The sequence below is a fragment of the Perca flavescens genome, chromosome 8, assembly GCF_004354835.1.
Source record: "Perca flavescens isolate YP-PL-M2 chromosome 8, PFLA_1.0, whole genome shotgun sequence".
In the NCBI taxonomy this organism is placed as follows: Eukaryota; Metazoa; Chordata; class Actinopteri; order Perciformes; family Percidae; genus Perca; species Perca flavescens.
The window spans coordinates 18,069,078-18,091,246 of record NC_041338.1 but is presented as its reverse complement, the minus strand read 5'-3'; the positions used below and the strand labels follow the sequence as shown (position 1 = coordinate 18,091,246).

At 39.6% G+C, this 22,169-nt stretch overlaps 1 protein-coding gene across 2 annotated transcripts in view; it reads right to left on the bottom strand.

Annotated features, from left to right (window-relative positions):
- nell2a (neural EGFL like 2a) overlaps positions 1 to 22,169 on the bottom strand; it is a 92,046-nt gene that overhangs the window by 56,625 nt on the left and 13,252 nt on the right. For both annotated transcript variants that reach the window (XM_028585065.1, XM_028585064.1), the window contains exons 3-12: positions 16,861 to 17,011; positions 15,342 to 15,515; positions 14,106 to 14,202; positions 10,999 to 11,071; positions 9,937 to 10,019; positions 9,418 to 9,546; positions 7,268 to 7,370; positions 4,274 to 4,365; positions 2,773 to 2,878; positions 2,200 to 2,328 (exon numbers count right to left, since the gene is read on the bottom strand). In XM_028585065.1, coding sequence (XP_028440866.1) covers positions 2,200 to 2,328; positions 2,773 to 2,878; positions 4,274 to 4,365; positions 7,268 to 7,370; positions 9,418 to 9,546; positions 9,937 to 10,019; positions 10,999 to 11,071; positions 14,106 to 14,202; positions 15,342 to 15,515; positions 16,861 to 17,011 — 1,137 coding nt within the window. The remainder of the gene's footprint in view (positions 1 to 2,199; positions 2,329 to 2,772; positions 2,879 to 4,273; positions 4,366 to 7,267; positions 7,371 to 9,417; positions 9,547 to 9,936; positions 10,020 to 10,998; positions 11,072 to 14,105; positions 14,203 to 15,341; positions 15,516 to 16,860; positions 17,012 to 22,169) is intronic.

Here is a 22,169-nt window from a genome sequence, read left to right as displayed (position 1 = left end):
ACATCTGGAATGCAGTGGAGTATACTGTCTACAGTAAGTTTAAATTAGCATGACATAGAAAAAAACTCCAAGTGCCTCAGAGTTGTAACTTAGCAACATACTTGAGTAAATGTTAATTACTTTCCACTACAGTCTGAATGAGGTTTTCAAAGAGATCATGATATAACACTGGTATGGTAAATGAGGCCAGCATTTGCCATTTGATCAAAACCTACAACCAACAACATCATTTCCCATTCATTTAACACAGATAGTATCTTCAATTATGCAGATTCCCTGAGACGTCCTAACTACCCTATACAACTGCTGATATCTGTAAATTCATGCGAGATCTGCAGAAGCTGGGAACGACTTCTCTTTCATATAGCGTCATTTTACAGTAAGAAATAGCTCTGTGGCTTGATTGACAATTAAGCCTCATCTTGATGAAGATGAAAGAAAATATGATTACAGGGTGTGTGTGGACTGTAGATTAAAAAAAAATAGGCCAAGGCATGTACTCACAAACAGATGCTCTAAAAAAATGCACACATAATGCAGAAGGCAGATCAAGAAGGCTGTATATTGACAGGGCAGCTGTTAAGGTCATATGCAAAAGAATCTGAATAACTTTGATGCCATGTTTGCTCATTAATACCAGAGATACACAGGGGTAGCAGTTATGACATGATGTTTACTACATATTAAATGCAGGATAGCATCGGAGATGATAAAGTCATAATTCTTTTAACGATGCATCTGGTATAATTCACTCATGATGTGAGGAGAAATTCCGCCAAAGCGCCGTCAATTTAGTGTCTGAACGATTGAAATCTGAGCAGGTTTTTTTTATACTGTAGCTTCACCATTAACATGAAATGACCTGCTCAATGAGGTATAGAGCACGTTTTTCAATTGTATAGTGTGGGACATTCAAAAGGCAATCAAGTAAAACATTGTCTGTTTTTATAAGAGTGTCATACTTTAAAGTGCAACATGGTTTGGAGACATCAGAGAATTAATGTGCAATCAGTAATGAATGATGACTCATCATCCCTGATGATAGATGGCTGATGATAGATGAACATAATAACCCCCCACCCCTGACGCAGATTGATACTAAATTCATGCAAACGTACAGACCGTGAGCAGGTTTTTATATCACAAATTGATCAACTGACTGAGAAGACTAACATTAGTCTCTCAAAAAGCATTATAACAAGCATTTATTGTGTTTTGTGGACACAAATAATGAGGGGATTACAGTCTCCCATCACACAAGGATTATGTGATAAAAGCATGAATTCAACTAAGTGTTTTCGTGGGTATTTAGCAAATGTCCACATTATTTTGCAATTCACTTTGTATGTATTTCCATTTTTTTTAACATGTATTATTTCTGTTTAAAATGTAATCAAACTAACAAATGCAGCCCATTTATAAAAACACGGCACTCAAGTGACAACGTTTTTTGAGGGAATTCTTTCAGGTGTCAGTCAGCAGAAAGTAATGTGACATGTTGATTAAAATAAAAACCCCAAAAAGAAAGAAATATCACTAAAAATGTATTTATTGTGCCGAATTATCTACATCTGGCCTAAAGCAAGGCTATGGCAGTTAGTTTTCTAAGGTTCCAGAATGAATAGCAGAAAACTAATTCTTCTGAAAGGTGGAAAATAAGCCATTGCATCTCCTACTATGCTTAGTGACAACACTGTAACAAGATAACTGGCATCAACGAAAAATAACACTTGTATTATCCTTTAAGGTCAAGGCAAGGTGTTGTTTGTGGTTGTATGGGCACGTCTAAAGAGAAAAAAAAACTCATCAATACACAAAATGAGTTCAAGATTCACTCCCCTTACGCACACACTTTGCACCATGTTATATCAACCATGTTTTTCTATTTGCAAGTAATCCTTTTGGGATGGACACGTGTCTGCTACTGTGATGCCGAAGATGTGTGTTATCTTTGAGCTCATTTAACAAAATTGAATCAAACCAGGCTGAAACCAGAGCGCTATGACAACTGTAAATTCCTCAGTGTAAAAATAACACTTTAATTTAAAACTACCATGTCCTCCCAAAAAAACAAAGAACAGGCTACTCTCTCTGCATCCTTTGATGCAGCCAAGGCACAACCACATATTTACTGTCAGAGGGCAAATAAATTTTAGATAAAAGTCATACAGTAGTTTGTTATTCAGAGCCATGGCGTACCTTCACAGTAGGCATTATCGTCTCGCAGTGGACGGAAGCCATCCTTACAAACACAGCAGTCTCCTGCCTCCAGGTTCACACAGTCGGAGTGCTCCACGCAGCTGTGGCCCTCTGAGCAGAAGTCATGACCTGCAGGAGGCACAGAGAGGAAAAGGTTGAGACCCAGTGGAGAGGAGAGGAGAGGAGTGATTTGAAACACACAGGGCCAGTGGAAAGGTTATGTCCAAGTATCACAACCTTTTCTCTGAGCATCCATACCGTGGGTTCTTTCCAAGGCATATTCGGACAAAATGACATTAATATGCTATATCTTCTTCTGTTACCTTCTGACTCCATAATCTTAAGGGGAAAAAAACTCAAGATTTAACGGATACCGGAGATAAATTTGATCTGAGCTAAAAGTACAAATAATAACATGAACACGTTTTAGCCAATTTCCTATAAATATTTGTATTATTGCTGTTTCTAGATTGATCTGCTACTTTACATGCAGCCATTGACTTCAGTTTTTGCCAACAGAAAAACTGTAAAATAGGCAAATTAACAACTTAAAATAATCATGTTCCACCATACCTCGGCAGACTTTGCAGCATCTGTCATTCAAGGTGATCTGCTCCGACTCTGCACAGTTGAGTTTTGGACAAGGCTCACTGGGGACCACTCGATGCATGGTCCGGTCCTGTGATGGGCAGAGAAACAATCCTCATGAGTTACTTCTTAGGTCCACTCTGCCCCCCTTCCTTTGCTAGGGGGCTGGAGGTAATTATGAAGGTAATTATTCATCTAACGTGTTTCCTCTTTCACTCTCCCACTCTCTCTCCCCCCTGTGTGTTCATTACAAACCAATTACTCACTGGTCAATAGCAGATTTTTCCCAAACTACTTCTGGAAGGAACTAAAAGCTGTTTTCTCCTCTCCTCCTGTTATCCTCAAGGTTTTACATCATGATTCATCATGCACCTTTATTATACAAACAGTGAATCAATCTTTTGTCTCTGTCTCTCTAATGAGCTTATTCTTGTCCCTCTGACTGATGCTAATTTAGAGTCATTAATGCTAGACACAGTTGGACAAAGACAAAAAGCTCTTTCTATCTACATGTTTATAGTGCACAAATATTTTACTTAAGGATCACAAGTGTCATGTCCTCGACTTGTACATACGGTACACAGAGTATGCTTATGTGAAATTCTGGAACAAACTTTCCCTAAAAGTCCCAAACAACTTTCTAAACAAGCCGTACTGTCTACTTCTTGCCACCCAATACCCAAAACTTACCCCCCTGCAGCCAGCAGGCAGACAGAAGATCAGAGACATGACAAGCAGCTGTCAGGGGAAGCCTGCAGGAGTCTGCAGCAGTGGGCTGACTGACAGCACTCCCCGTCCCCATTTCTTTGATCTGCCTGGGACTGCCAGTCAGTTAACTGGGAGTACAGATGGGCCAGGTGTGGGCAAGCAAGCCAGACAGCTGTCTGAAGCCGCAGATTCTAATGGAGCTTTGCAGAATTTATGGAGGAGCTGGTTGATACGATAGAGTTGGGTGATTAAAAACTTCAAATCACTTTTCTGTGATTGATTGGGCCTGCCTGGCATAATGTCATCAAGTGAATTACTCCCAAAAGTAAGCAACCCACCCATCTGGTGCGTCAGGCAGACAAAAGCAAATAACTCTGAATAATTGGGAAATTAATATCATTTGGGACCACTGTGGTATCTGATGATTGGTACTAAAGAATGGCTGAGGCGTCTTATGATTGACAGGTGCAAAGTTCTGGCCTACAAATGTAAACTGATTAGAAGGATCTGGCCAATTTCTTTACATCACAAAGAAAACGCTGATAGGCCAGATCACTGAAATGAGGTTTGATTTATCCTCTCAGGTTGGGCCAAGGTAGCTGTGGAATCAGTATTTAGTGAGCTGTCATGCACCGCTACATGGGAATTATTAGAGCTGAAGTACTTCCATGAGTTACTGTCTCTTCTTGCAGAGGATTGATAAAATCATTTTGAATATATAAGTATATGAAAGTGTGTTTTTTTTATCTCTAGGTGTATGCGTGTTGACATGACTTACCCTGCATTCAAACAGCAGGCACCTGCCAGAGGAGTCGAGTACAGCCTTCTGATCACCCTCCACCAACTCCCTTCCACCAAACAGGCAGACAGCTGGTAGTAGACACAGAAGTACCATCAGCATACACACAAATAAACACACAAACACATCAACAATAAACATAGTAACTTAATAGTAATAACTTCATTTGTATAGCACCTTTCGTATAAGAAATACAGTAGTGCTTTACATTAGGGATCAACCAATACAGTTTTTTTTTTAACGCCAATACCGATTATTAGTAGATAATGAAACCGATAACCGATATTTGGAACTGATATGCATTTACAGTGAAAATGAAAATATTAATAATATAAATTAAGATTTTTCAAATGTTACAAACTCCAACACAAAACTTTGTTTAAATGCTTTAAGCAATTATTTAATACATTAGAAACTTTCAACATAATGCACAGTAAAATATAGTCGGATAGTGTTGTGGGTGGGACATTAAGTCAGACTCAGTGGTGAGTGAAACTAAAGCAGAGGGACACACAGAGCTGTAGTGAAGTAGCGCACTTTTTAATGAATTAACTTTATCAATGAACAGGCAAACAAATAGTCGATACAGATAATCTGCAAACTGCCAAAAAACGGCCCAATAATCCGCCAGGGCCGATAATCGGTCTATCCCTACTTCACAGGGCATAGAATGAGCATAAAACAGCGATAGAACGCCACAATCAATGCAAAATAAGATGGAAAACAAAGCACACTTGATAATAGTAAAAATAATGCTCATGGAGATTTAAATTGTTGAGACGAAAACTCAGGAAGTATTTTTCCTGGAGTGCACTCTCTACCAATCTACAAAATGCACATAAAAGCAAATTGCTCACATGAAAAGACATTTCATTAATATCATATTTAACACTGTAAGCTGTATTTTTGTTTTGGTTAAATGCATGTGAATGCAGCACATGAAATAACCCCTCCAAAGATGCTTGCGACTTAATGCATGTAAAGATGCATATTTCTGTAGAATGTTTAGGATTATTATTTATTATGTGAGTTCAATCTGTTGTTGAATTGATTGTTAATCAATTCTCACTTATACATTTTCTCAAGCTATTTAGTAAGCAACTTCTCATTGTATAAATTACACACATTTTTATCCCCTTGCAGAATATATTCATATTTAACCCAAATCTACACTTCTATACTTGGTTGTGTACATGAACATTGGGCGGAACACTAGGGCTCTTATCTACCAGTCCTGTTTTACATGTATGATACAATCTGTCCTGGTTATTTACAGCTTCTTTTTTAAGTCCTCAGGTAAACTGAGTCAAACCAAATCAAGCTTATCAAACCCAATTAAGCAACTAAGGAAGTGATAAAATAATTAACATGTAGAGAGGGAATGCGCTGCTCACTGCGACACTGTGGATAATCTGTGTCATTTAACTGTAGGGTGGGGAGGGGTGCAAAAATAATCAGATGGGCAGAAAGTGTGTGTTTGATGGGCAGTTGGGGTCAGACAGATTCAGACTGATATGAGGATGAGAAATGATTGACACCGCAGGGCAGGCCCTGTCACAAAGCGGTGTATCATGAAAGCGAAGGACTTCTGAAACAGCCATTTGACGTTCTACTTGACAGACCATCACAAAAAAAAAAAAAAAAAAACGGACTCAGAACTCTTCCCTGCAAGGCCTTGTGCTGCCAGATAAGGCTTTAATTTGGAGAGTGAATCATGTCTTTGTAGTGGGGAAACTTGCGGCACTCTTCTCTCCAAAGCGGGAGCATGCGTAATTAGCTGTGTGTTTGTCTACCTCGTTGAGATAAGTGAGCACAGGGGTGTTGAGTTTAAGGGGATTACCAGCTACGTGTTTATATTTGTGTAACACAGCAGCAGATTCGGAGTTGTACTTTAAAACCCTTGTGTTGCAGCCACGACCCATGGGTCAGTGGAAATGATGCAGACGCAAGCTGATTGGAATCCACGACTAATGGTTTCTCGCAGATAAAGACTTAAATCTTGTCTATTATTTGCTTTGCAAGGGAAGCAGGAGAGCATCGGCAGCAGTGTGTGGGAGTGTTTGGTGATAAAGTTCTCATGTGAAGTCAGCTTGCACAAGATGTGGAGTGAGATCTCCAAAGAAATATTCTACATACACAAAGTACCATTCATATGGTCTGTAATCTTCAATAAGTCACAGGTGATAACACTCTTATTAATACTGAATTATACTAATTAGTTCTTTTGTTCTATTCACTGACAGGCAGCTCTTTTCGCCTTTTAAAAGCAAAAATCCATCACATTTCTTTAAGCTTCATTTGGGTTAACACCAGAAGAATGATGGGGTGAGAAAAGCTAATATCCTCTGAAATCCATTTTTATTGAGAGGGGAATTGAGAGAATATTAGATGCAGAGTGCTGCGGTGAGGAGGCTAATAAGAGTTCACTGCTGAACTCAGAGTCTTGTGGAAAAAAACAGACCCTGTATGTAGAATATGTGATGAAACAGAATTTGTATGCAAGAACGTAAGTGCTCAAAAGTAAAAAAAAAAGACACTACATTTAAGAAGACACTATCGTCAATGAGTGTGTGCATCATGTTAGGCATTTAACATTCCTATCGTCTTCACTTTCTCACAGCCTCAACATGTCTGCCATAAATAGAAACTACTTTACATCACATGCAGCGATCCCAGATTTATTGGCTCATGTCTGTGTGACTGGTGGCCATCTGTGTTTTGAAGCCAGCTAGTGAATAATTGATAGGTCCATGTATATGCAAAAGGAGGGACTCAAGAGGCATGTTAGGAAGTAGCTTAGCAACACACAGCAGAGCCCTGGTCAATTGTCAGGCAGCCCTTGTGGAGGTGTGATGTGTGCTCTAAATCTGGTGTTGGAGGTTGTTTTGCTGTTGTGTGTGCGTGTTTGTGCGCAATTGTGTCCATGATTGTATGAGTGTAGGAGGGTGACGAGGTTAAGGGTACTCCACTCACGCTGGCACTCCTTGCAGCAGGCACCCTTTACGTAGGCAGGCGCTGTGCCTGCCGGGCACTGAGGAGGAGGGCAGGAGATGGCCTCACATTGCACCGTGCCATTCTGGTGAAGAGAGAGAAACACAACACGTTGTTTAAAGAGTGACTATAGGCCAACGAATACTGGATTTTTCAGGCTGATATTAATAGATGTTACATCAGTAAGAAAATAAATACTTCTGCAGATATTGTCATTTTTATAGACAACTATTTTTGACAAGGATCCCTTAAAATTAGTAACTACATTATTGTGACCATTATATATACAGTACTAACCAAGACATAACAATTGAAAAATAAATGCACTGTCTAGTCAACACAAAATGTAAAGGAGATACGTTTTGTAAGCAAAAATGCCAAACATAATTGCAATTTCTTTTCTTTTTTTCTCAGCATTTAAATGTAAGCATTATAAATGCTGGTGTGAACAGGCCCCCTACTTATCCCCCCAATCTGTTGCATTTTGTTAATATGCTTGTAGGGAGGATTCTGGCAGAAATCAAGGGTATGCTTAATCTTATAAACAGTAGAAACCCTGTGTCTAATATATTTTAAAGAGATTAGTTCGGATTTTTTTTAAGTGGAGTTGTATGAGGTACTTATCCATTGTCAGTTTATTACCTATAGTAGATAGCGACCGGCACGCCCCCCCAGAGTACCTACACAGAAGCTAATTCATGTATTTAAACGTATTTTAGCCACCTAAAAAAAGGCCCACCTAAAAAAATCTATATCAGTTTAAGTGTACGCTATATTAAGAATATTTCAACTGCTTTTCCTTGCCGTCAGACAGCCCTTTCCAATGGGGAAGTGAAGCTATTATATTCTTCTATGCCCCACTTTAACAAATCCGAACTATCCCTTTAATGCTATCTCCTTTTCTCCGGGTTGTGCCTGTAATTAACATTGCTTCCACGGATGAAAGCTCTGTAACAGCAACATCTATGAACCTGATCCACATAATTGATAACATCTTAATGCATGACCTTTGAATTTTAAAGGTCAGAGCTAATTGCCACACATAAGGTAAGGAACATATCCCATCTAATTGCTTAATTGCAGCCAAGTAATGGCAACACACCGTTTCTGGCGAATGAAGTGATTTCATTGGATCAGTGGGCAGAACAAATCCCTGATGATAATTATCATCTGTCAAGAGCAATTAGGTGCGGTGCACTGAGAGATATGTGATTTCCCATTTTTTTTGCATCTTGGGTAGCGGTGCGCAAAGGCATCTCATTGGCTGGTTGGAGGAGTTCAGTGGCAGGGAATGAGTTCCAAAGCTGAGTAGACTGACGGGGGTGAAATCTGTTTGCTGATGTGCCAGCCCCAGATCTCCAATCACTTCTAATTCTCTTTTTGGCAATTATTCACACTGTGTATGTGTGTATGGCAAAGTAGACCCTTGAAAGAATAAGGCATTACTAAGCACTGTTGTTGATGTGTCTAATCCTGACTACTGTGGAGGTTTTCTATACAGTATGCTTTCTCGGGTAACTGGGGCAACCCTCCTCTAATGCAAGGAAATAATGAGAATACAAGCTGTCGACAATGGGGCCCCTGCACTCTGCACCTCCACCCTACCAAAACACACCCACACACACCCCCACCTTCACACACTTGATGAACAAGGGGAGCGAAACAAAAGCCAAGACCTACAATGTGAGCAACAAACGTGTAAATGTAGACACTCGCATACACAAAACTGATACGTGCACACAGACACAATACAACACACAATGTTGCAGACATGATAAAAAATGCATGTTCTCCCTTTCTCTTAGGCACACACACGCAAATTCGCCCACACACATACACAAACACACATATCTATTTATCTTATGACATGCATACATGCCTGTAAACATGCATGCAACAGCCACACAGTCACATGCAGTATGACAAGCATATAATTCCAAATTCAGTGTGTTCTTTCTCACACACACACACACACACACATACACACACACACACATACTTAATTAAAATGGAATACCCTCCCTTGCTCTTTATTACTCTAACACACACACACACACACACACACACACACACACACACACACACACACACACACACACACACACACACACACACACACAGTGAGACCCCACCGTGCATGTGCAGTTCCTGCAGCCATCTGTCCAGCCCTCATCCTCCCTGTAGACGACCCCCTTGACACTGCAGGTTCTCTCACAATAGCAGCCATCCAGCCCATTCATCTTCTCCTCCGCCCTGGACAGCTGCTCACGCCATCCCCCCAAAAAACAAAAGGCAAGAAGGAGAGAAGATGAGAGTCGACCTCGTTGTGTGTCTATATTCACATGTAGAAAGCAGAGCTTCAAAAGCAAACCAATGGCATCACAAAAGTAAGTCATTAAGCACCATTAACCCCACTTACACACACAGTCTCTGCATCACAACAGAGAAGACTTCAACAATAGCCAACATCTAATGTTAAGATGTCACTGACCGCCTGTTGCAATGTATGTTAATGACAGAAGCAAAGTGACATGTGGATATTGATATTTGCCATTGTAACAGTTCTTTTAAAATGGTGTTTCTTTTATAGGATAATGCTACATTTGGGGACTAAAGGCCAAATTAAGACATGATATATTACATTACATTACCTTGCTGGATGTTTTAGCAAGAATATCCTGCAGTTCCATGATTTTCTGCACAAGTCCGTGGAAATCATTGCAGGTTGGGCATGCTGAGATACAAGAGACAATATAGCATATTGTTATTATTAATTACCTGCAACTATGGTAAATTATTATGTAAATTAAGACAATTGTGGTTATTTCAAGAAATTGCAATATCACTAATATGTTCTAATATTAACTTAGATTTAAAAAAAATATTTTATAACTTAAAACTCAATATTACAAACATTATGGCAAAGTTATGGATAACTATGTACCGCACAAACATGTAATTTAACTATTTATTTACTAACTAATTAACATTGTCAACAGCTCAGTGCAATTTCTCTCTTCACTTTCTATTATTGGAAACATATTCTGAAGTGTCCTCTCTGCCAGAGGACCTCGTTTACAGTAAACTGCAGTAAGCAGTGTCCTCCGGCAACTTTTGGATGCGTGGGGACATAAACTCAGTGTGAAAATCATTTTAAACAATGTGATGTTTGTGTGTCTTCCCTGTCTGCCGCAGCCACGATGATGGGACAGGCAAAGAAAACAGTGCCACCTGCAAAGACGTAGTATCAACACCCAAGACAAAGGATGCCACTGCACTAGGAAGTCATCTTGGGTAATTGCAGTGTGTCAAAAACTGCATACTAAAAGTCATGCTTAACTGAGATTTTGATTAATTAATAAACTTTTTGAAATTATTTAATTTCTTAAATGATTAAGATTGGTTCCTCAAACAGATCAACTTCAGGCTGTGGACATGTTAACATGCATACACTCATTAAAGATTGCTTTGCCACTAACGTTTGTTCCACCCTTCCTCAGGAGAGACTATGGGAATTATCCCCCTTACTGATTGGTTGGCTATTTGCACAACCTTTAATATATATATGTATATAGTCTTTTTAAGAATTTAAATAAAAAAGCAAATCAGTGCAATCAAGTGACTTGCAAAATAAGTACCAGAGGTCATTTAAATTAAATGAAACATTCAATGAAATGCTTCTTTAAGGTGTTAAGTAAAAAGGCTGCACTCACTTCTGTTAAGATCTGGACACTGTGAGATGTAACCCTGTGGCATAACCAGGATCTCCACGTCCTGCATCACCCCCTGTGAACGCAGACACACACACACACCAACAAATTCAATCAAGAAGAACACCTCACAGAAGGCAGACATGTTAATGTTTAGTAAGTGGATAAGGACCATGAGGGGCAGTGGTGACTAAGTGTTCTCACAGTACATTTTTCACATGAGACAACATGGAACCAAAAAGTACGTAGGACATGCAAAGACAAAACCAACAACCCTGTTTATGAGAGCCATGGCAACTGCTGCAATCATAAAACTGATTACAGTGAAATAGCAGTGAATCAGAGAGTGAGTTCAATCTGAGGAGTGAGAGACAGAGAAGTTAGTTGTGAGATAATATGTCACCTAGGTTGTTTGGATGAATCATCTTATAACCGGACAGCAACAGTAAGTTAAGTGACCCAATGATGCGGGAGTTTTAGGAGATGGAATTTTTAGTTTTTCTTCCAGTCTCGTCTGATATGCATAAACAGGAGATACAGATTCAATTTGATTCATAACACCCAATTGATAGCCTTTCGTCCTGTGGCTGAAACACCTACAGACACACACACACACACACACACACACACACACAGACGTATACACATACGCACACAGATACTCTGTCGCCATGGTAACCTGGGCCATTTCATTCCTTGAGTGCATTTATTTCCCTTACAGAAGTGGAGCGGTGCAAGTTAGGAGAAATTGTTTTTAAATTGTCTTGCCACTTCAATTTACCATCCATAAATTTAAAATCCTCCGGAAATTATTTGCTGATTTTTCACGGCAACATGCTGAAATGGAAGCATTTGGAGTTATGTCCATCAAAGTTGTAATGAAACCATAGACATTTATCTGCAGCCATCACACACATTTTTCCATCCTGCATCTACAGTAAACATCTGAACTGTGATTAATACTGTGCCATTATTACCTATGCTTTTTGGACAGTATGTAAATAGTTTAAGTCAGTGAAACAACAGAGCGTCTTTATCTTCAGTAATGTGACATATTTACAAGAGGGATTTAAATCAAATCGTTTGGATTCTATTGGATCACTTAAAAATGGGCGTGTCTTAGCGACCATGGTGTCTGTTCATACAAAGTTGAACAGAGATAATGAGCTGTAAATTATCTAAATTAGACCTCACTTACAATTATAACAAGTTATATTTAAACACAGGGATACAGGATAAGAAATTAAATTGAAGTTTCTATGTCCCTGTGTCTTTAAAGGTGCCCTGCCACACTTATTTCATTACTGTGTGGTAATGTCTGAAGTTCTACCATGGACTCTGTAAAAAATTTTTGTGGAAAAAATGCCTTGGTTACCTTGTTTCAAGCCATTCTAGCGTGGTATAGAAAGCCTGCAGGTAGACTTTTGCCAGTTCTCATTAATATTCAACAAGCTAAGCTGTTTGAATCTGATTGGCTAACAGCTAGCCAATGAGAGCCTGGCTGTCAGAATCCTTTACCCAGCCCAACTGGGAGAGCTAATGAATAGTAATGATCACAGGCAATATGATGTCAGACTGACCAGCTTTTGTAATTGGCCTGATTTCTCCGCTTATTTCTGTTCAGTGGCTAGAGCTGACAAAGGAGGTAGCAGTTCATTTTCACATTCACAACATAACACAAATACATATGGACCTAACGTATTTTTAAAAAATGCAAGTAAAAACTGTTTTGTATGGCAGGGCACCTTTAAGCAGAGCCTGTGTTGTAATGCATCACTATCAAAAAAGCGAACATTAAGTAGGTGTAAGTGTCTGTGACACTCAGTATACATGCAGTAACTTGTGGTATCTCAATGGTTTTCCCATCTGTACCGGAAACAAAGTGATAGCTGAATCACTTCTAATGCAGTAACGTACAATTTCTACAAAATGCAAACAATAATGGGAAGATAATATCCTGCTAGATTAAAAAAATAACTCCAGAATGAAATCTGATTTGCATGTTCAACCATTGCTGTTTCTTTTGGGATTACCTGAATTAACTGTAAATTGTTTTCAGCTTTTCAAATTAGGATGTAGAACAATTTGCTACATCAGCATACAAATTCGCTACAAATGACACACCACCGATGAAATTACAAAATTGTGTCACCAGATAAGTAAGATAAAATTTAGATTTAGCTCTCTTACGATGTGTGTGGACTGTAAAGAAGATGTGCAGATACGCTCATTCTGATTAAAGTCTTTACTATTACTGTTCAGGATGTGGTTTTCTCATCTTCAGCTAACACCCAGACAATGACTGTTTGTGTGAGTGCATGTGTACTTATGAAGCAGTGGGTTTTGAAAGGAGACATGGATTCCTAGCAACTCATCAAGGCTTTAGAGAGTGGCGAGGAGGAGAGATGCTGCTACGTGACAAGATTAGTCGGTGACCTCCAAGGCTTCTTTCAAGATACCAATTAACACAGCAGAAATTCAACTGCTAGGACACACACACACACACACACACACACACACACACACACACACACACACATACACACATACACACACACCACCACCACATCAAACACAGAGCGAGTCACCAGCAGACTGATTAAAATAGTTATAGTTGCTGCTACGGACATTTTGCCCCAACATGTCTCCCCAGGTGGGACATTTTAGAGTGCAGTCCAGTCTGGGAGAGGCGATATATGTCTCCCCGCCTGATAAACAATACTATAGACTAAGCTTAATGAGCATAGTCCAGAGACTATTTAATGATTTCTCCCAAATCAGCGGTGTGGGGTTGCTGAGATAATTGCAATAGGCTTAGCTGCAGACTAAGAGAAAGGGAAAGAACAATGACAAAATAAAGTCAATTCCTAGGGTAGGCAGAACAAACCTCAAATTAAAATGGTAAGCCTTGAAAAATGCACACAATTAAATCCAACAGCAACAATATATAAAACCAAACAAGCCAAACAAAGAGGGAGAAGGTACAGCATAGACTAAGATTGAGTGCGGGGGCTACAGCTGAGACGCATTACTCTTTCTGGCCAATCTGAATCATTTCTCACAGATCAGCATTCATACTCTGAGAGGGAAGTTTTTAAACCAGTGCTAACCTTGAAGAAGCCATGAGCAGCGTTTCTCTGTCCGAGCCAGAAGGAAGCATCCTCAGGTATGTCCATGTAGGGGGCTTCCACGACACGCTCGTAGATCCTGCAAAATACAGAATGTTCTGGTTATGTTATATTTTTTTATTTCTATTTTCATTCATTTAGAATAACAATTTCCCCCTGCACTGCAGGTCTTGCCCTGTTAAATCCTTCTTTTAACTCTTTCCCTGAGAAGAGTATAGATAGCCACCTGCTTTCCTTGATACACATGGTGTTGCCGTCTGCTCCTTTTATTGTGCCAGGGAGGATCTTCACACACAAACAGTGACACCCTTTTCGTACAGCAGATGCATGTATGACTCAAGGTGCGTTTGACCTGCATTGAACCCATTCTTGGGACAGTTAAAAGAGGTTACTCTCTGGATGTCACTGTCCACAGAGACTCCAGTCTGTGGTCCAGTTGCTAAACCAGATAATTACACTTAATTACATTAAATAATTACCAAATAAGTTTCAGTTTCACCTTTGTCCATAAGTATGCTCTCTTCTTTTCTCACTCTCCCTCCTCTTTCAGGGAGTTGGTTTAATTATGTGTAAACTTTAATATCATGACATTGTTTTTCCATCCCTGTCAGAAAGGCCAGTTCACCAAAGCAGGGCAGCATCCCACCAGCATTAACACCTGATCAAGAGGAGGGAAGTAAAGGAGGGTTGTCTGATACGAGCTGACCCATTATTATAGATCCATGATGCAGTATTGACATGAGTCACTGTGGCAGTCCAAATAGGGTATATGAGACAATGATGTGATCCCTCAATGGCTTCCCACAATGAGGCACCTGGCCAACCCACTCACCATTATTATACTTAATGGTAGCTTTAAAACTGAAAGTACGTACTTCAAGAAAATAATTTCACCTTTGCATTCTTTGTGTGTACTGTATGAATGGGTCTAAAACATTTTGAGTATTGTATAGATCTAACTTCTAAAGGCATTAAAGTGTCATGACTGATACACGATCCACTTAATAAGGTCCGTATCGGGACTGATACCAATACGTTATATGGGATTGGTACATCCTTAATTTAATGTTAGTTTTGGAAACACATCTGTATTTTAAGTTTAAATGACTTTTAAAACTGGATAGCCTCCCATACAGGAGTACTCACCCAAACTACAACAAGTTTATTTCATATTTTATTGAACACAACTAATATATATGTTCATCACCAGCATCTTACCTGTTACAGTCGACATGTAGTATGACATGAGAGGCACTGACGGCCACAGAGACCTTGTGCCACTGGTCATCAGCCAGGCTGTAAGGGAAAACCTCAGTGTGGGGCTGTTGGCCTTTGGTACGGTAGTGAAGACGCACCTCACTGCGCTGGCCACTGCTCTCCAGCTCCAAGAACCTGCAGTATCAAAGTGCCAGTTGACAGTTTCTCTGAAAATTTGCATTGCCTACATTGTACAGTATGTCTTGTTGCATTAAAGTCTCATTACTGGAACTGCATCCTTGTGTCAAGTCAGGGCTCCTCTCAGCACAGTACTGAGAGTTACACGTCACTCATTTCCAAGCAGTGTACATACATCTCCTCAGATTTGCAAAACCATTTAGAATGTAATCACATCACTAGTCAAGCATAGTGGTGCTATATGGCTGTTAAGTGCAACATCAGCAATACACAACAATAGCCCACATGTAGTGGTTCAACTCTTTACATTGGCGTATTAGTATTCTAACAGAATCCCCTTCTCCACACCACTGAGATTTACCCAGCATAGTGACACTAATGGAAAGAGCTGCCAATACACACTCATCACCTCTGCCCTTAAATACAGACTTATTTAAGCTAGACTCATTTGCTGGAAACATTATTCAAAGGAAAAATAAACACTCATGCAAGCGCAGCAATAGAATTGATTTATCTCCAAACCAAATCTAGATTTACTCTACCCCAGACGTGCAGCCATTCATCTCGGCTTCTTAAATGCACTAGCTAACACTTCTGACTCTGAATTAGTCCTTGCCATGTTTCCAAATGAAACCACACAGTGCTGCTTTGTTGCATATGAATAGCTGGGAAAGCTAATCAGCAGCAGGGAAAGTCATTAACATCCCCGCGAGCTCTCTTCTCAGAACTGACTTTAATGTACAAACTGTTCAATCAACGCATTATGTGGATTTAGATTGCTGTTCTGATCATCCAACGGCTCAGCTACCACAAACTAATGGAAAACATTAGCATGCTAACTGCAGATAGTGTCTCATCAGTTTTCGATCCACAATTCCAGATTTAATGTTTGGATCGTTGATGGACTGTGAATAATGAGTTGGCATACAACTGATTGGTTGGTGATTTGGTTTGTTTACTCGACTGGTGTGTAAAACATCTAAATGCTCATCAAATACAAATATTTAGGTTTCAATCAACATATTACAAACTGCTGAACAGACAAAACAGAGAGTGGTACTAAATTTAGAAAACAAGTTTAATTATGGTTTATCAGTGGAGCTTTACAAACAGCTTTACTGTACTTCTTGTGACATTACGAGCTCTAGTTCTATCTCAAATTAACTCAATCACACACACTGATTTGAAAATTGTATCTTTATGCATTACAGTTATATATCTGCAAGTATATCCAAGTAAAAAATGTAGTTATATTTTGACTGAAGAGCATGGGCTACCCTTTTTCGCTTATTATAGAACATATCTAAATCATATTATTATGTGAAATGTGAACTGATCATACCTGTTCTCAGAGTGATGAATAGAGAGGATGACCCCAGAGTTTAGGTGATCTTGTTTGAGGGTCGCCAGCACAGTAAACTCATTCTTGCCTCTCAGCTTCTGGACCATTTGCTCTGAGACTTCAACAGGAGCCATCACTTCCCTGGCAGACCCTGGAATGAAGACAGAAATATAAAATATGATGTAAATGGCTAAATGGTAAATTACTGCATTTATCTAGTGCTTTTATCCAAAGCACTTTACAATTTGCCTGATCTGCACCTATTCACACAGACACTCACACACTGATTGGAGCAAGCTACCATGCAAGGTGCTGCCATGACCATCTGGAGCAACGTAGGGTTCGACATGTGAACAAGTATAGGGCCTTTGGTTGTTATTATTTGTACTATCATTTCTAGTATACACACATTTAAAGGTGGAGTCTGCAATTCTAATCCAATACACTTTTTGTCAAATTCAGTGAATATCTCCTCACGGTCCCCTAGCTATCTGTTTTGTGTGCACGCTGAAAAAAAACAACAGGTGTTAATTCACAGCCCTAACTCTGTGAATGGGAAACAAACAAAGTGGCTCGGACCAAGCCACACAACACTATTCCATTTGTGCTTGTGCACAGGACAGGGGAAAGGCCACGGATGTATAAAAAGAAAAGCAGTGGGAGCAAGAGGGGCGGTAAAACTGGCACATGCAAACGTTTTGAAGGAGCACTGAACGGAGGGGTGTATTCCCTGTGTTGAGTTCCATTTAAAACAATCTTTCTCCAGAATCGCAGACTCCAACATTAAGCTCCTAATGGAGATGGTACTGACATTTTCGAGATACAAGAAGACAGGAACATTTGAGACTAGAGACCATCAGTTGGGATTGTCACAGGCCATAAGCTGTAAATATTTGATGTATTCACATCTTGTGACACTCTTGACGAATTTGAATTCATAAATAACAAATCAAGACGAAACCCACTAAACACTAAACACCCTTACGCCAAACACTTTGTCTAATAAAGCTAATAAAATCATATTACTCAGTGTTGCAAGTTGGTTGACCATTTGGATCTTAGACCTGTTTTGATAAAAGGTTAATATGACCACTAGTTGTGCCGATGGACGATATCATGTGCTATGGAGACCAGCGGAGTTGCTCGATGCCTCTGGCCGGTAAAGGGACATCATCAGTGGGGAACGTTGAAGTGCCGGTGGAAAACCAACACTAGCCGGCCACCTGTTCCATCAATCCTGCTCATTAGACAACAAACTGGACTACATCCAACTTCAACGAAATTCCCAACGCGAGTTCAGAGACTGCTGTGTTTTTGTTGTTGTGGAAACATGGCTGAACAACAGTGTACCGGACTATCCAGCTACCAGGCCGGCTGCTCTGTCGCCGGGTAAGACTAGCTAGTGGAGGTGGGCTGTGTTAACACGGACTGGTGCTTGTATCCAACTAACTGCTAACTGCTGGTGAAGTTTGTGACCGTTAAATGCCGTCCATGTGTTTATACTCTGTGTTTACAGCCCACCAAGTGCTAATGCTAGTATGTGTTAGTTGAACATTACGGAACATATAATGTGTGTGCACTAACTGTAGCCTGTTTCGTATGTCGTTTTTATATATTTTAATTGTGTAACCACTTGAGCCACGGTGAAACGTTGTTTTGTGTAGGTTGAAATGACAATAAAAACACACTTGAGTAGACTATCTTACTGTCTGTCTGTCTGTCTGTCTGTAAACGGTAGGCGTGGCTTGGGAGTATACTCTAAAGCAGCGAAGCAAGTGCATTCTGGGATTTGGTGTCTTTCATCCACATGAGCAAAAAACTCGTTTTCTGGCTTTTCTCGGCCTAGAAGCCACCAATTTTGAAAGAAATTCACATTTCTACTACATAAGTGACCCAATTTAAAGATATATTCATCTTTCCAACGGTGAAATATCCCTTTAATGCTACCACATATTGTAATAACATTTAGCATGTATCAGCTATCCCAAAAATTAGATCAATGGACTCGAGATACGAAGCTAAGCTTTGCTGGAGAAGAATTTAAAGGCTAATGGTGCTGGTGTGGATGGGAAGGCATTTTCAGTGTAGTTAGCTGGCAAGCTCCTGTTTGCATCAGGGTGCCCCGTTCCTCCTCTCCAAATCTATGTAGACATCTATGCTACTTTAATGGAAGCATCAATAAATGATGACGTTTCTCAGAAGCAATCACATCAAAGAGTTCACTTCCAGCTGTGGGATGCATGCAAGATGCCCTGGCACACTCAAGTGCTCCAGGAAGCTAGCGTGGCAGCTTTTCCTCAGTGTATTAACATTACTTCCAGCTCGTGGGTAAGTAACCAATTAACACAATGCAATGTGAAACAGCAAGTAATGTCGTGATAACGACTGGCACTCACAGTGTACTCATCAGTTATATAGGATACAATGACAGCATAGTGAAACAAGGTGCATGTTTTCATAATTCTTCACTGTGCTAACATTAGCTTTTTTCCCATATGGAGGCTTTTAAGCCCATCAGGGACATATTTTGAGTCACTTCTCTTTTAACAACAATGCTCACTAGATTTGACGCTCACCAGAGTACTGAGAGGAGATGCACAGGGCACAGTTTTATACATTTTGCATTGCCAGTGGAGTATCATTCCAGAGCCATTGGCTGAGGTGGGACAGATGGTCTAATGACTGAAATATAGGAGTTCTGCCCAGCAATAATCTGCTGCCGTCAACAGATCCCACTTAACCCTACACGGTTGGCGCGGTCGCAGACGACAGAAAAACCCATCATTCACAACACTTCATATCTTGTTTAATGTCTCCAGATCAATACAGTGTAGAGACTTACTTTGTTTTTTGTTTAGGAGCAGAGAAAAGCATTGTAACATAAATAAATGATCATGAATCCAAAAATCAACATGCACCTATGTTTCTTTTGCTTCGCGACCTTTAGACCGTCTTGTCGTAGCACTAGATGAGTAGCCGAGAATTTGCCTGTGTTTTGGACATAGACAGTATATAAACTGGACCAACAGATCCCGTTGCACTGGACAGAGACCAGTGAAGGATATTAGAAGCACTTTTCCGGTGAGCGCTGAGCGTTACTGCGCAGCCTCCAACTGAGAGAGACGACGTAAATGTGACGTAAGCAACCTGTCTGAAAATTGTAAGTCTTCTGGTAGCTGTGCCAAGAGAATTCTCAATCATTCTGAATCTTGCAGAGACGGAGGGCATAGTTATTTGTAAGGAGATAACAAGGGCACAGGCTAATTATTGCTAACTAAAATGTTAGTTAACATTAGTAATTAAACCTAAACAACTCATGTAAGTCGAAACTGCCTGCGAGCTTCTCCTGTACTATACGGTAATTCCTCTACTATGCGACAGTAAGTCGCTTGGTTATGACACAATCGTTAGCCTATTTTTACAAAAACGTCTGCTACGGAGCCATAACATGAGGAACAAGGTAATGGAACCTTTTATACATTGTCGTATTTCTTTAAGCAATTAAGCAATGGACAAATAAAGTCTTTAAACGCTTCAGATGTAAGGTTATTCGCTGTCAAAGTGACGTCAAAATGAATGGCAGTCAATGGAATGCTAACGGGAGATGATAGTTTTGTAGCATCAAAATGGCGCCATAGGAGGTTTGAGTTCTGAAGCGAAGCTTACCCTCTTAGTTTTGTACCAAACAGCGATCTATTTTTCATTAGACGGCAGCCATCTTTGATAAGGGCACTTAGACTGAGAGCTTTGTTGACCAATCTAATGAAGTAATGTGCCCAAACAGTTTGCTCAGCGAATAGAGAGCCCTCAGAGGAGGTCTGTGTCTGTGTGTGTGTATTAGGAGGAGAATACAGAGACCAGGCAGAGACGGTAGACTAAAGCCTGCAGGCTGAAATGAGTGTGATTGGGCTTACTGATGTCAAATAGCAGACAGATGCATTCAATACATTGAAGATGACACAACCAACTTTTGGGATAAAAGCGTATGGACTTTCATGGGAAAAGAAAACCTACATAGTTTTATATTTTTGTTAGTTACAGTTTCCCCTGATTGCCAACACCTAGAAGAACACTATTCAAAAGCCAAAAGGAACTTCCATTATTGTTCTGTATGATTTCAATTAGGGCTGTCCCAAACGATTAATCTAGCGATTATTTTTTTCGATTAGTCGACTAATCTAACGATAATTTTTTTCATTAATCTAACGATTAATTTTTCAATTAGTGATTATTTTCCCATTGCTCAATTATAAACAATTTACACAAAACAAATTTCAATAAGGTTCAAATCTCTATTTATTAAAATTGTTTAACACTGCACTGTTCAAATAAAATTAATTTGTCAGATGTAGGCTATCAATCCAACAACAAAATAAAGTCAGTTTCAGGACGAACACAAAAATAAAAACTTAAAGTAAACAGTGCAAAAAGAGTAGCCGGTATTTGCTTTTTTTAACAGTAGTAGGTAAAATTATGAATAAGCTCTTGTTTTACATCCAAGCACTTCTCCCTTTAATCTTACAGTGCAAAAGGGCAATTTTAGCAACATTGAAATCAGATGTATCAAATAAATCCAACATAAAGCTTTACAAAGTCTACAGACTACCATGTTGTTGTTGGCATTAAGAGTAAAATACTCCCACACTTTAGAAGACAGTGTGCAAGCCTTTTTCTCAATGTGTTGTTGAACTTGCGAGAAATCCATACTTGTGCTGTTGCTGGAGGCAGCCATGTTTTTAGATTTCTACGCGTGACACAAATTATTTGCGTCGACGCATTTATGTAATCGATTATGTTGACTACATCGACGAATCGCCCCAGTCCTAATTTCAATACATTTCTGTGAGATTTCACATCCGTTTACTCTTTTCTTTTGTCTTTATAGTCATTTAACAATTTATACATTCATGTGACATCCCTTCAGCATGCATATCCTGATAGCCCAGGTTCTCCTGAAAGAAATTATGTATATAACTTGATTGTGCACAACAGGTTTGAGGTTATACAAGCATTATTACACAAGGAGACCAGGTGAACAAAAGACTGGAAAAAAAATGGCTTAGACCTAACCAAAATGAATGATAGGAAATGATTTATGCTTTGATGGGGTGTTTTGATGCAAGTTACTGAATTCTAATCAAAGCTACAGTTGGGTTTCTTTTGTATGTGTTTTTTTGTAGAAATTGCTCTCTGCAGATGAGATGAGCTCAATCCAAACAGGATTTACAATGTCTATGACTATATGCGCTGGTAAGTCTATTGCCCTGCCATGTTTAACAGAGAGTACACAGACATCTCAATTGTGAGCG